Below are 16360 nucleotides of genomic sequence, written 5' to 3'. Positions count from 1 at the left end.
CTTTAGATCTATTTTTAGCATGTGGAAATACCTTCACGTTGAAAACGAAAGTTATTGCTGATGAGTGTCATATTGAAAGATAAACACACAGTATCAAAGAAGTAATGAGGATTAAGGAGATGTAAATTATTCAAAGGTAAATGCCAAAGAAAAAATCTATAGATTTCTAATATTCTTAAGCATTTAGAAATTGAAGGCAAATCATGGGTCTTTGCGTTTATTGAATGACACCCTTCCTTATTCATTTTTGTTTCATATTTGAATACAATGTTATTCGATGTGGTCAGAGGATCTAAGTGTATACAAGTTACAGCTAAACTGGTTTGTACTTTATTAATATAAGAAATCTATTTGATCAATGTTTAAGATTTTATCTGGGACACTGACTTATGACCATTCCTGAGCAAAGGAAAATGACAATATGTTAAATGTACTCATTGTTTGAATAGACGCATTTTCTATTCATTCCTAGTAGGAGCCTCCGTGGCAAAGTGGTTAAGGTTGCCTACTTCAAATTACTTAATTGCCCCTAACTTCTGCGAGTTCAAATCCTATCGGGAACTGTGGATTTTCCCGTGTGAGGAATCTACCCAGCTAGCTTACGGAGGGTTGCTGGCTCTACTCAGGGGAACGCTGGTGCCTTAAATAATGTACGAAGGAGCACATGAGGTCTTCCTCTGAAAAGTCGCCTTATGACCTTAATTTGACTTAATAATCAGACAAAACAAAACGATCAAACTGGTCGCTCCTGGGTACTAGTAGTTCAGTTGTAGAATAAGCACCACTAGCTGCAGTTAAAAAATAAGACAGCTTAAAGAAATACTTGCGTCTTGTATTGTACAACATTTGGATATATAATGAGGGGAAATTTGATTTTAAGCTTTTCTAAAAGTAAATACAATGTATTTGAGGTTTTGATAGACAAAAAGATGATTTACATGATCATTCTGTGTGTTGATTGTATCGAGATCGATAGTTTAAAAATGAACTGGGGTATATTTCAGGTGTGTGTAAAGTTTTGGTCACAGTGTTAGATTATATGGCTGTCTGAGAACATCCGAAATGAAATACATGAACAGTTAATGGCGGCCTATAAAGAAGTGGTCGTTAAAGAGGAAGAACTCTGTTGTTACATCTGCTTAGAAGTGTACGATAAACCAAGAACATTGCCATGTTTGCACTCATTTTGCCACACATGTTTAGTCAGATATGTTGAAAAAAGTTGGGAGGTTGATAAAACGGTTGCTATTCTTTGCCCAATTTGTCGAGTGAATACACCGGTCTCTAAGTGTGAAGCAAAAAACCCTGAAAAATGGGTGGAGAATTTACCAATTAATTTTACACTTGTTTCAATTTTAAGCAGTAAGAAGGAAAAAATGTCAAATACTGACGGTAAATGTGTCCAATGTCTTAAAGACAGTCTGAATTCTGAAGCAACCGTTTATTGTTATGAGTGCTCAGAACAATTATGTGACAAATGTAAGGAAGTACACAAGAAGGTAACAATTCTATCAAATCATAAACTTATTGACATTAAAAACAGACATGATAATGTTGCTAAACTTGAACTGTTAAAGTCGCTGACGAGATGTCCAGAGCACATTTCGGAGGAAGTTCGCTATGTGTGCAAGGATCATGATCAGCTTTGCTGCAATGAATGCGCTATAGTTACACACAGGAAGTGCGATCAAATGGTCTCCATAAGCAAAGAATTGGGAAAAATTGGCACATCGGTCAAAAGCGCTAGTGGAAGATTGCAAGTGTTAGACAAATATCTAGACCAGCTAATAGCGTATGAATTACATCATCAGTCAATTATCAAAGTGTGCAGAAAGGAAATGAAGGATAAACTGAGGGATATAAAGAAGAGAATCGACAATGCGTTCGAATCAATGGAAAGATCTATTTGCGCAGAATTTGATGAAAAGAGTAGCTCAATGCTAAAAGAGAGTGAACTTCAAAAAGAAGAAATTGAGTCTTTGAAATCGGAAGTGAAACAATCAACGGACAAAATGCAGGCAGCAAATGACTTAGGTCAACAGCTGCATTTGTTTGTGACACAAAGGGTCCTGTCGAATGAAATAGCACAGCACGAAGAGGAAATCGGACGTGTTTATAACAAAATGAGTGAAGATGTTGTTGCAGCCTCAGAGAATGCGACATGTGCTGATATCGAGGCGAATATAGCTGGCTTGCTATGTATTGCAAAGAAAAGTTATGGTGCTTTTGTTCCTTTTTGTCCAGTATTAAAACATAAATCGTTTCTTGATGCTGTTAAATGCAACTTAAGCATGACAAAAAGTGAAGATACGGAAGCTGAAATAGTTTATACAAATACTTCAGAAGACATACCCGTAGACTATTTGTCGTATGACAGGGAATTGCAAGATGAGGAAGCTGAAAAGGTTTATGAAATCGATTCAGAAGATACAGAATATTTCGAAAATGATTCAGAAAATACAGACTGTTTGTCATATGACAGAGAATTTCAGACAAAAGAGTGCGAGGTAAAACAGAACAGCGAAGATTATTTCCAAGAAAATGATTTCTTTGCTTGGGATATCAATGATAAAGATGGAAAACTGGACTTTCGTTCTGCACGAAAAACTGGCACTGCACAAAGACCATTTTCTAGACACACGAAAGCAGGTGGAAAAGCAAAACATGGTAAAAAGAAATAACAAACACTGTTATCTTCGGCAAGTCACTGATTTTATCAGTATTATATACAGGACAAAGTAACATTGGTCAGTACGTCTTACAAAAACTATTGCAAGTTGATTTGAAAGTAAATCGGAAAAAAAAAGAAGGAAAAAAGTGAAATTTGTGTTACCAGTAGACTTTTCTGAGTTAATGATGACAAATGACATATCTTTACACGTATCCTATCACAATGTTGCTGATTTGAAAGTGCTGGTTGCTGATGGAGCGGACTAGTACATACCGTACAAATATTTGTGATTTTTAAACAGCTAGTCTAGCTATTAAAGACAACCTTGAAGGAAAGTCAAAATTGTGCTTGCTATATTAATCTTTTTAATTATTTTTTTTTTAATCTAGCTTTGTAATTTTGCACCGCCTAGAGAATAGGAAGATCTCCTTCATCCATAACTTTTATACAGGCAAACACATGGAAGTATTTTGAGCGTAGAGCGGAGATATTTAGAAATTAACAGAGGACCTCTACAAAAGTTTTTATCAGCCATGAAAAATTAACAGAAATATCACTTCTGATTCCTATGTATTTAAATGTTATCATTTGTTTTTTAGTCAAAATGGTCTCGATTTCTAGGTGATCTCGTCAACTGTGTAAATAAAACTTATGTTTGTTTCTGACCAAATATCTGTTATGTATATTTAATTATGTACAAAACTTTTTATCGTCAACATTTATCCTCTATTTTGAAATGATAAATACTATTTTAAAATGTGACGTGCTCTTTTTTAAAGTGTGTTAATATTAAGTTATTTTTAATATGTATTTCATTTTTTTTTTAAACTTCAAATCTTGGCTTTCTGAACGGGAGAATATAGTATGACAGAACAGAAAAATCTGACACCATGAGCAACAATTGGAACATAGCCATGCTTTTAATCAGTTAATATCAAATAAACATGCGGGGTACATATCAGAGGCTATCTGTTGTGACTGTTGAAATCTAGTCTGGCTGCTGTTAAGTCATGTTTATAGTGACAAATTTGCACAGGGCATTTCAGGGGAAAAACAGTATTTTTAGGGAAATATAGCTTTTTGGAGCTAGGGAAATAGCCTTAATCTGCTGTAAAATATATATACATAAAATAGTCATAATTTTGGATTGAAAATGTATATTGATCAATGTGCTATAACAGTATTGTATGAAGTCAAAATAAAATTAAGTTCTGTTCTATAGAAATAGTTTTTCTTATATTCAATCTGATGAGGGCAGCAATAAATCTTGAGAACTCTTATTGTAATGATTAACGAGTCATCTTGTTTGCTTATTAAATGTTGTATTACGTTGTATTTGCCTAGAATTCAGTACTTGGCAAAACAATTGTGCAAAAAAAAAAACATATATCGACTTCGAAATTGATTTCCTCACTGCACTATTGTATACATTCCAATCACAACAGTTTTAACATATTGTTTCATGAAATGTCATACTAGACAATAACAGCAATTTGTGATCTACGTAAGTGTGTAAGTGTAAATCCAATTATCAGTGGTCTTAATAATGAAACGAAAGATTGGGACTGAAAATGAGTGGTCTTAATAATGGATAAGTCTCAAGGTCTTACTTTTGGATTGGGTAATCATTGAAATAAACAGTAAAATTCTAGTCTCTTTAATTATCAGTCTTTAATGTAGTGGTTGTGATCCCCAGCATATACTTGGTTTAGATTTTACAAACTTTAGTTCGATTGTGTTAAAAGCTATAAACTTATTAAAACACTCGAATCCATGCCTCGAACCAACCAGTACAAATCTTGCTCACAGAAACAACAGATTGTCATCAACAAGATTTGATCCCACATGGTCTAAAGATTACTTGTGCCAATAATGCAGTTGGTTAATCAAAATACACACATGTACTGGCAACCAAACGATCAAAATCTTAGAACAAAGTATTGTCATCTGATTAAATTTAGTTTTGTAAAGACTATTTGCAGTCGGCTCAGACAAGTTGTAACAATGACACTTCACTACCTGTGCATGTGTCTCGTCTCGTTCATACCGAGGGTTTGCCAGCACCTTGACTCGTTCATACCGAGGGTTTGCCAGCATTTTGACTCGTTCATACCGAGGGTTTGCCAGCATTTTGACTCGTTCAGACCGAGGGTTTGCCAGCATCTTGACTCGTTCATAACGAGGGTTTGCCAGCATCTTGACTCGTTCAGACCGAGGGTTTGCCAGCACCTTGATTCGTTCATACCGAGGGTTTGCCAGCATCTTGACTCGTTCATACCGAGGGTTTGCCAGCATCTTGACTCGTTCAGACCAAGTTTGCCAAAGATTAATGGGTGATTACTGTTGTTGTATTGAAACACAGATTCAGATTTAAGGTATGACCATCCTAATGCATTTTACTTCCGTGTTGGAGAGTATTCTAAAAGGCTAATACTAATGTTAAAGTAGGAAATTGGTCAAAAACATGTTAAAATGGGTGGGGTAGGGTAAATGCGTATTTCATAAATTTTGGTTTGTTGGATTGTTAGCTGAATGTTACATTTTATTTCGCACAAAAGTTCACAATGAATATACTGTAGATTATTTCAAGGTTCCTTATTTCTGAAAAAGGGCCCGTCTAACATCCAAGATTAAATTCAGAAAAATGACCATTATTTAACTCGATTTCTGTATGGTAAAGTTTGTTTAAATTGTGCATACAAGTGTACTTTAAGGTATATATCTGACCTATGGTGTAAATCTTTTAGTTCCCATTAGGATGGTCATACCTTCAGTTCATATTCTTTGTTAAATTTAACATTTTATATCAATTGTGATTTGAAGGCACATTATGCCTCAGAAATGAATTATTTTCTCTCCTTTAGATACGGCAAGCATGGTTTTGTTATGTTGAAATAATAGTGGTTTTAGAGCATGTTAGATGTATCACATGAAGAAAATAATGCTGGAAGTAAAATTATATGTCGTAAAAGTAGTATAATGTAAACAAAGTAGTATTTTGACTTCCATATAAAAATTTTTAATCAATATAACTGTACTAATTACCAAATGGCATCAAAGATGGTTCTGGTAATTGGTCAACAAGTAACTCTGGAAACTATAACCGTACATCAAAAATGGAAACACAAGATTTTCTGAGGCATAATGGGCCTTTAATCTTGAATTTTATTTGAACCATTTTCAAGTCTGCTTCCTGGATCTTGTACTGGCTTGATACAACCAGGGTCAAGACCTCTGTATGGCTCGAACTAACAATCCCTGGGTAAGAGGTCCTTTATCACAAGGCAATCACAATTGGTCACAATTGTTCAAGACCTTTAATAATAAATGTCTTTAAAAATACAAAACAAATTCTTGACTACTCTTTCTACTTTTTTTTAATACCATAATTCTAAACATATTTAACATTTCCATTACAATAGATTTCCAGATGTGATTAAATTGCCTTAAGAAGTAATAACAACCACAAAGCCCAGTCTTTTGAATTCTTATGGTTATTTGTTCCTTTGAAAAACTATAATCTCTGTATTTCTTCATGTAACACTTTTCTTAAAAGTTCTGTGAAACATACTTGTCAAGTGTTTTAAGCTGCATCTGTTTCAGGGTATGAAGTTTGCCACAGGTCATTTTTTTTTTTTTTAAAGCATGCTCTGAAAAATAATGGCAAATGACTGCCAAATACGCTGCTGCTAATTCATTGTTTAATGTTTTATCAAAATAAATCCTGCAATACCTTTATTCAAAAGAAAGATAAACTTTGACTTATTTCATTGACCTTTCCAATTCTTTTTCTTGTTCATTCAACACACACAACTGTGTCTACACTTTCTATGAGTGGGACATAAAAAAAAACAATAGCACTTTCTATTTACATACAATTGTAAATTCTTAAAAACAACATTTAAGGCAAAATCCATTTTCTAGATTTGTGGAGCGCTACTTTTAAGAAATATCTTTTTATACACTGACAGTCTCAAGACAATATTTATACAAGTATATTTATCCTGTATTATTCCCTTCATCTTCTCTTCTTTTTCTTGTCCCTTCCTCCATCGTCACCACTGTGCTTCCTCTTCTTCGGTGACGACGAGTGCCGATCTTTGTCCCTGTGATGATGCGATGATTTATGTGGTGACTTGTGCGGTGATTTATGCGGAGATTTATGACATGATTTATGAGACGACGACGATTTATGCGACATTGATTTATGCGACATTGATTTATGCGACGATGATTTATGTTTACTGCTACTGCTGTGTTTACTACTCTTACTGGGTTGTTTCGAGGTGCGCGGATCTTCACCATACTCGTCCAACTCAAGATCGGCTGAAATGATACAAATAATTAAGCATTATTAAATGTACCTTATAAAATATTGATTTAAAAAAGAGGTCCACAGTGGCTCTAGACTGGAATTTATGCTAGGTTATTTAAAATTCCTTCCATGCATGACAAAGTTACAGTCCAGACACAAAGTGTGTACCTTTAAACTCTTGTAAAAATGTGAACCTTCAAACTGTGTGACCTTGGCCTTTGAGGTAAGGAAAATGGGTTTTACGATGACACATCATCCACTCCGTACATTTGTGCCAATTTATTTTAAGATCCTTCAATGATGACAAAGTAACAGTCCGGACACACATGTTGTGCAAGTGTGGACACACAGACAGACGTTGCGATTTTAATTTTATATTAACAGTATACATACCTCTTCTAGCCTCCTCCTCCAGCTCGTCCCAGTCTTTACCACTTTCCTCACTAGATCCTAGGTCTTCTTCGTCTTCTAAAAATAGCAAACAACAATAGCAGGTGAAGTTAATCGTAAATTTGAGTGCCCAAGCCAAGTTAACAATGACAACTATATAAAACTTACAAGGGAGGGCAATCCAAGTTTACAATGACAAGTCATAACTATATAAAGTAAGCAAGGGAGGCAACCAAAGTTTTACTATATTTAAAGTCATACCGGAGTCTTCTTCCTCTTCCTCCTCCCAGTTACTCTCCTCGCTGTAATCGTCGGAACTTTCCTCCCCACTACCGCTAAACTCATCCGATGGGTTAAATTCTTCATCCTCTTCATCTTCTTCGTCATCGCCTTCATCCTGTGAATAATAATAATTCAATTATATACCCTATTTACTAACTCATCTATTCTCCTTTAATTTTGAGGATTCAATAAAACACACAGTCTTATTAAATGCATATCACGGGTGTTTTGTCTTTTTGTTATGTTGGGTTAAAGCAACAACAACACTTTAATGGTCATATGTCAACTTTCAAGTATTACTGGTGGAGGAAACTTCCAGTGCCCCTCCAAGCATAACTGGGGACCTGAGTAGAATCACCGAGGTTCAGTAATTTAGCAAGATAGCTCCCTCACATGACAGAATTCAAAGTTCCTGTTGGAAGGGGAAAATGGTTAGAAGTTAACAATCAATCATAGATGCCCCTGTATCATGGAGATCAAAGGGAAAAGAGAATGAGAAGATGAAACATTCTGAAATTTTCCATAGGTTTAAACATTTCTGGTCTGATACGTCTTGCTTCTGCAGACCAGTGCAGTGGGGAGCAAAGATTGATTCCTGCCCCCACCCCATCCACAATCAATGTCAATAGCATATATATTCACGAACTAACTTTTTAAAAATTATGTTATTATCAAAAACATATTAGACAAAAAATGCAATCACCAAAACAGAGAGCAAAAAAGATTTAACTTCCTTACCTCACTCTCTGGGTCCAAAAAACTCCATCCACCACCATCAAAGAAGCCTTCTGGATCTTCAGTGATAGTTTTCATAATTTTGGTCCAGTTAAGAGACTGGACACCCTCAGTGTAACGCAGATCACAGGAACTGAAGAAGTGCATTAGATTATTTATTTTCCATAAGCCATTAACATGTTTAATGTGCATTATATAAATGTGTCTCCCCCCTTTTTCTTTACAATTTCAGGATTCATTTTCCTCAAACAAATGGCCTATAATAATCAGGTATTAAATACAATGTTATGGTGAAACATTTTAAAGCAGCATGCTTCCAGATTTATGCTTATAAATTTCCAAAATGAGTCAAAATTTGCAAATATAGCCCTTACTGTGTAAGTAATGTAGTAGAAATATAGTGATAAATACAGCAAAATCAGTCATTAATCACACTTAACATGTAAACTAATACTTGACTCTTTTCAATTCCTTAAAATCTGATTACATTTTTCTTAAAGTTTCATATTCTTGAAATACTTTTGGTACATCTGGAGGCATGCAGCATTAAATATATACAAATAAAAAATTGCCTATCCCGGATTTTCTTATAACCCCATCTTAAAAGTCATTCTGTCTTATGTTCAATAAGCTAGTGAAGAGGAAAATAAATGACACTTACTTTAACCACTCTTTGACATTTTCAAGTACCTGCATAGGTACAGAGTTCACCATAGCTATCTTCTTATTGTAATCTTTGAATACAAACACTATGTCAAAATTCTTCAAATGAAATGACACACGTTCAAAGTGGACCAATTCTACTTCGTCAAGGGAGATAACAAATGGTGGCTGAAAGTAAAATATTGTATTTTTAATCGCAATTTGTAACATTAAGCCCACTACAACCCAAACTGAGTTATTGGTCTTTTGAACAGTTAGGGTTTCACTTAATAACTACACTAAAATGGCCATTTCCCAGCTTTACTGATGGACAAAGAAAAAGGGTGGCCCTAGATGTATTATATTGTTCAAACTAGTTGGCCCTTACAAACTTTGGTGTCTTTTTTTCTTGCTTTTTGTTTTTTTTAAACTACTTCATTTTAGCAATGGAGGTCCCAACATTGAGGTGTTACGGTAAATAGAATAAAACTTACCCATTCTGTTAGTGTCACCAGGCAACCACTGGTGGGCTGCAAGAGAACTGTGCTACGGAATGGAGCTCCATGGAAACCAAGCTCTCTAAACGGAGTATCAAATTCTACCTCGTTTTTGGTCAAAATTTCCACCTTTTCGCAGAAATTCTTGAAGGCTGACTTTAATTTCTGCCTCATATCTCTTTCAGCCTAAAATCAATGCAACAAACATTCAATGACAGAACATAAAAGACTAAAATTGTAACTGCAAATTTCAGAGCTTTAAGGGCCCATTAAGTCTTCATAATGCTATTATTTTTCAAAAGCTTTTTATTTTTGGTGTCCTGTTTCAGAACTTTCCAAAACTTTACTCATTCACCATATAGTTGAGGCAACATAAATTTTCCCTGCATTTTTGCAATTAGTACAGTAGTGATTTATATTATGCATGGAAATCAAAATGCATTTTTGTTTACAATAGTGCTACCTTTATCACAAACAGTTCACATGTAATACTATTTTCTTCAGGTAATGAGCACTTTACATTTTCTAAATCCATTATTACAACATGTTTGCCCTTTCTACAGAAAAGAATTTTTTTTTTATTTCCGAGGCATAATGTGCCTTTAAGTTTCTTGACAGTATCAGTGCATTGAGTTTGTTTACAAAATCAATTGCTCATTCTCCACAAGCTAAATTGAACTGTTTCTTTACCATATGAATATTTCTGTTCCAATACAGTAAGAGTAAAAGAGCAGTTAGAGTAAGTGAGAACTAAATCTTGAACAAAAAAGACCGTACCTGTTCAGCACGTAGATCATCTCTATCGTGCATATGCTGATGTTTGCCGAGATCTGTGGTAATCTCTCCCACCTCTGTATAGAACTGTACATCTATATGTTTCTTCTTACCAAACAAGATGGCGTGCTAAACATTCCGGAAAGAAAGTAACACCAACATATATAAATTATGCAATAAACAGCTCTCAATAATATTTACTACAAAATAAAGGACCAAGTTATGTACATCAATAGTGTTAAAACATATACAAACACCATCACCATATCTTCATATATACTAAATAATGGATTATTAAAATACATTCATATATTTTACAAGAAATGTTTTTTTGGTTGAAAACACAATTTTTTCCACAATTTTCATTAAAATTACTGCAATTTCCATAGTTGTGTGTTTAGACAAATAGATTCACAGCCAAAACCAAGACAATTTTTTTTTTTTTTTTAATGCTGATTATATAGAGGATATTTGTTTAGTTCAGTGTAAGATCGGAATATATTTCACCGAGTGGGCACCAAAAGGTATATTTCACGAGTGGCGCAGCCACAAGTGAAATATGAACTTTTGGTGTTCACAAGGTGAAATATATTTCGATCTTATACTAAACTTAACAAATTTTCTTTTTATTACATGCAAAGAAACGTTTTAAAAAGACATTAAACCTAATACTGAATGAAAAGCGTGCCAAATAATAACACAACATCATATATGACGTCATGTCATTAAGTTGGTACCCAGTACTGTGTACGCTGGTATTTCACTGAAACACCGTAAGGGGCTTAAATTCAAAACAGTGAAATTATCAAAGTGGTAATTTCACTGTTTCAAACAGTGAAATTACCAGTTTTATATCACTGATATATTTCTATAAACCACCGAAAAGCATGTAATAAAACATATTATTTGGGCATATCTCAGCAGTAGGTCTATGTTACCAGCCTTTCTGGACAACTTACCAGTAATTACCATTTTCTTTGCAAGTGACCGACTACTTATCCAACATTATTGGTGAATCAGCCTTGAGAGGCAAATGACCATTAGATTCAAGATCAATTCATGTCACAGAGAATAGAAACTATATACCTCTGCAAACTACTTGTTTTGTTTAAGATCTTTAACATTCAAGTTCATGATGGTGCCCTAAACATTCCAAATATGCAAGCCTTTTTTTAATTTCACAAAAAAATTGTTTATTTTAAAAATTATTTTCACTACAAAAGATTTGCGACTGTCGTTTTCCACCCTGATACACAAAACTTTTATGTTTGCTCAAACACTGGAATAAAGAGACAATACAAAATTTTCTTAAGCAGCAAAGCTCTTATACATGTAGAATCTCCACCAAGTACTGAAATACCTACCTTGAGATGAAAGTGTAACAGTATGATCATTTCACCATCACAAGGCTGGAAGAAGGCATGTTTGATGTTGTTGTATAATACATCCACCTTATCTCCCCTCACAGACGTAAATCTGAAACCTGGATGAAAATACAACATATATAGACATATATCTTTATTTTTCATAACAGTATAATAATATTAATTTTCCCATTTCTATTTTTATAACCATGATCTATTAACTAAATTATACAAGCAAGTCTTCACAAAGTACTATCTTTCTAAAATCCAGTGTTTAATTAATGGAAATATGCTTTTGAATGTCAAGTTTTAAGTCACACCTACAATGTACAGGTCATACCTTCACTGTAAATGTCACATGGCTACTTTCCAGCTTTCATTGGGCAAGGATAACATTACGGGTCACCCTATGCAAACAATTGTAGATTTAGCAGGCACCTGTGTTAAGCCAACAACCTTTCATAAGCTGTCAGAGTTGTAAGAGTGCTTGCGAATTAATGTCATTTCACTTACCATTAGAATGAGCTTCCAATGATCCAGATATTCTTTTAGAGACGATGTTGGGACGTATATACAAATCTTTCAATTTTGGGTTACCCCTGTTGGGGTTCACTACCAAGGCATCTTGTTTCACTATTCCCTGAAAATTAAAGTTAATTTTATATAAAACATTCAATAAATGCATGTTAGTTATCAGACTAAAATACAAAATGTTCTTTATGCATAAATCATCCAACCCTCAGTTTCTGTATTACTATATAATTTTAATGCAGACATGTTACTTTAATCATTTATAAATCTAAAATCATTTTGAAACAAGATTTATAATTATGAACAAACCAAAGTAAAATCTATTAAAATCAAATAAAAGCTGCTTCATTCATAGGTGAGTTAACACTGCAGAATGGAAAAGAAACTGTTCAATAAAGATTTTATTTTATAAGGAATCAAATGTATCAACAAGACCTCTTTTTCTTTCTCTTCCATTTCTCTCGTCTTGAATTTCTTCTGCACTTCTTTGATCAGTCTGTATGCAGTGTTCAGGTTTGAAGATGGGGCATACAATTCCCCTGGTTCCTTTGTGTTTGAACTTCTATATGTTCTGTAATGTAAGACATACATTATGTTACACAGTCCGAGTGGACAAAAAATCATATACAATATTCAACATAGAAATATTGTAATAAAAATTCAAGGCAGGGCCAAAAAAACCCTCCTTTGTAGAGGCCGAATATAGGCTGCTTCCCCAACCAAATTAGCTTCTTTTTTTCCTCAGTTAGGTCCTCAAAATTCCCCAGTCTTGAAATTTCCCATAGAATTTAGAACAAAATTAAATGATGGTGTTGAATTAAGGTTTTTAACTGCACTATTAGTATTTCCCAGTGCTTTTTGCTTTTCTATTTTGAAGAACTTGTTAAAAGTTTGTGTTAAATTTGCCAAAATCACGCATATTTTCCCCAGGCTCCTTCCCCAAAAATGATTTTGTCCCTGCAAGGATACAGTCAGCCCAACAATAAACACTAATGCTACTGACATGGGCATTACAAGTATAAATGTACTGTAATGGCTCCAAATAATAATATAAAAAGTTGTCATTCTATTACATTTAATTGCAAAATGCTGTAGAAAATTGTAATCTTGCATTCAAAATTCTAATATGTGCTTATAAATTTTGTGTATACAATATGTTGTCAGTTTTCCCTAATCTGTCTTAAACATTGCAAAAATTCCCAATTCTGGGGGTTCGACTCATGTTCCCCGAGTGTTGAGAAAAAAACCTGAAAAAAAAAATCCATAACATACATCAACATACTTTTAAAAATTTTACGAACCCTTATAAGCACGAATGTTTTTTTCTTAGATTATAACAATGCCACAATGGAAATGGAAAACATCCCAACTTAGGAATTTCCAAAACATTGGAAAGTGTCTAGGTTTAACACAATATTATCTGAAACGTGTTGATTTTCACAGATTCATTAGCATTTATAACCCTCAAATTTTAAACTTACATTTCTTTCAGGAATGTGGCATCATTTTGCGGGAACGTATTTCCCTCGTTTCTTCCAAGAGCAGAGCCAGGGTGGAAAAAGTTTATACGCAGATATGTGTAATCTCCTTCTATAGATTGACTTATATTCTGAAATAAACAAGAGCTGTTCCTATGACAGCATGCCTAGCAATGCATACATCCCCGAGCCGTCTTATTCTAATTAGTGGATACAATGTGAATTTCACCACAACATATTTCTTAACATAAGAGCACATGTCCATATTTGTTTGTGGTTAAATCTATTGTCATTCAAATGAAATGTTAGAGTAGGGATCTATCAATTCTCAGTACTGTAAGGAAAGAATAGGGGGCATATCTCTGTTTTCAGAATTATGGGACGCATGCCCCATCATGTTCTATATCATAATAACCACAGAGAACAAATGAAATGAATGAAGTTTCCACCAATTCTCATCAGTAGTTTTAGAGATACCAACTTGCATCCAAAACTTAACAATAGTGTAATGGCGATGCCAAAATGAGTAATAGCTCTCCATATTCTTTGAATAGTCAAGCCAAAATATGTTTGGTAAATATTACATGCCACATAAAAGCAAAATACTTCAAATTAAGTGTCAGTGATGAAATATACAACTATTTTAAAAGTGAGCTGGATATTTATTTTTTTCAGCACTTACTTTAACTGTAGAGATGTGAAAGGGTGTAGGTAATCCAAATATGGGTAAAATAATTGTCTCATATTTCTTATCTGAAAATAAAACCAGTAAAATACTGTATACAACTAAATACTTTAAGTTTGGGTAACTACGTTTAAATTCATGTATATCATTTTTCTATACTGCACTGACATTGGCAAAGACAAGTACAGTTTAAAGGACAGGAACTAACTTTATAAATATTTTATAAATCATCAAAAAATTATACATATACTGACTTGAAAATATTTAGGCGTCACCAGTTTTACTCAAATTCCTTAACAAAGTGGCCATAATAGCCCTGAAATCGCTCACCTGAGTACACAAATAAGGAACAAGTAACATTGTAAACTATAAACAAAAGCAGATAAAAAATCTAAATCTTAAACTGAAATAACAAAGTTCATATTTGTATCTGTAATACTGCATTTGTAAACATTACTGGTTGCTATTGCTAAGGGAAATTAACAGTTCCAAAAGATGTGCACATATAAGGAAAATCAGTTTTGACCCCAAGGCTTTTATTTGAACAAACTTGCTAAACACCCATTAGAAAAATTTTCATGCTTAATATCTAAGCTATAGCTATTTGTGTTTTTTAACAGAATTTTTTTAAAAAGTTTTTTACTATATACATATAAAGAAAATCAATGACACCCAGGCCGGGTCAATTTTGACTTAAGTTCTTTTATTTGAACAAACTTGGTAGACACTCACTAGAAGATGCTTCATGCTTACTATCTAAGCTTTAGCTATTTTGGTTTTTTAAAAGAAGATTTTTCAAGTTTTTACTTTATACATATAAAGAAAATCAATGAACCCCGGGAATGGAGCCAATTTAGACCCCAGGGCTATTATTTGTTCAAACTTAGTAGCTTTGAACAAAATTAGTAGAAACTCACTAGAAGATGTTTCATGCAAATTATCTAAGCTCTAGCTCTTTGGGTTTTTTTTAAAAGAAGATATTTTAAGTTTTTTCTTTGGTTGCCATGGCAACCAGAGTTCTTCATGGAACAAAATTCTTTGAACAAGTTTCAAAGGTGATCACCAAAGGAACAATCCTGTGAATTTTGGATGAAATTGGCTTAGCGGTTTATGAGGAGATGTCATGTAAAGCCGGACACCAAACGAAAAGCAATCACAAAAGCTCACCCTGTCACTTTGTGACAGGTGAGCTAAAAAGCAGTTTAGAAATTCACTAAGATATTTCACTTTATTGAATTCAAATAACTAAACTATGGCAAAACTAAGTCTAATTTGTCAGAGGTTAATTCTGCCGAGGTATTAAACATTAAAATAATTGCAGATGTGTTGTATAAAATATACTTACCTACATACAGCTTTAATTCTCTAATTTCAGACTCATTTGGCAGATGTGAGAGAGTCTTGTAAGAAACATTGGATTTTCTCAACCTTCAAAGACACAAGAATTATACGTATTTTAAAAATCAATGTATTTCGTGATGGATATCTAACACTTTTTCTTATTTTAAAGGCACTCCACTGAGGTCCAAAAGCCTAAAAACATAAAATATGAATTTCTTATATAGATCATCCGAAACACTTACAACTGGGAGATAATTATGCAAAAGATAATTAAGAAATATACTTGGAAATAAATTGAAAAGCTTATTTTTTTGATGTTCTTCACCTGATTTGAGTGAAAAGCTTTGTTTTTCAATTTTGGGTCATTTTTCACAGATAGAATAATTTATGCTGGAAAAATGGAGGGAGCAAATGATCTGAAATTTTGAACACACATAATTGGTCTAGACCTACATCAAATGGAACATTAATCTCAAAAATTATTTTCAGTAGAGTCTAAGTGGAGTCTCTTTAATCCCTTGATGGCAAGTTTATGGTGACATTGCTACATCCAATTTTGATTTATGTATTTTACAACAGCCAGTGAAAATATTGAGCCAAGCCAGTAGTTAAGCCTTTATCTGATCAAAACATTTTCTTCTTCATAGTTGAATAC

General features: G+C 33.7%; 2 protein-coding genes across 2 annotated transcripts in view; one reads left to right on the top strand and one right to left on the bottom strand.

Annotated features, from left to right (window-relative positions):
• LOC132742802 (E3 ubiquitin-protein ligase TRIM56-like) lies at positions 1–2931 on the top strand. Its single transcript, XM_060731282.1, has 2 exons — positions 1–136; positions 1005–2931. The coding sequence occupies exon 2, from the start codon at positions 1083–1085 to the stop codon at positions 2679–2681; it is 1599 nt and encodes a 532-aa protein (XP_060587265.1). The 5' UTR covers positions 1–136; positions 1005–1082; the 3' UTR covers positions 2682–2931.
• A 3523-nt stretch (positions 2932–6454) lies between these two features.
• The window catches only part of LOC132742801 (FACT complex subunit SPT16-like), a 19051-nt gene continuing 9145 nt past the window's right edge, over positions 6455–16360 (bottom strand). The window contains 13 exon segments of the mRNA XM_060731281.1: positions 6455–6997; positions 7380–7454; positions 7638–7773; positions 8397–8526; positions 9055–9224; positions 9530–9718; positions 10310–10435; positions 11671–11789; positions 12184–12310; positions 12637–12772; positions 13683–13810; positions 14362–14432; positions 15710–15792. Coding sequence (XP_060587264.1) covers positions 6690–6997; positions 7380–7454; positions 7638–7773; positions 8397–8526; positions 9055–9224; positions 9530–9718; positions 10310–10435; positions 11671–11789; positions 12184–12310; positions 12637–12772; positions 13683–13810; positions 14362–14432; positions 15710–15792 — 1798 coding nt within the window. The 3' untranslated portion in view covers positions 6455–6689.

Source organism: Ruditapes philippinarum, unplaced genomic scaffold (genome assembly GCF_026571515.1).
Source record: "Ruditapes philippinarum isolate M1 unplaced genomic scaffold, ASM2657151v2 ctg57_1_1_1_1, whole genome shotgun sequence".
NCBI classification, from domain to species: domain Eukaryota; kingdom Metazoa; phylum Mollusca; class Bivalvia; order Venerida; family Veneridae; genus Ruditapes; species Ruditapes philippinarum.
This window is presented reverse-complemented; position numbering and strand designations above follow the sequence as displayed.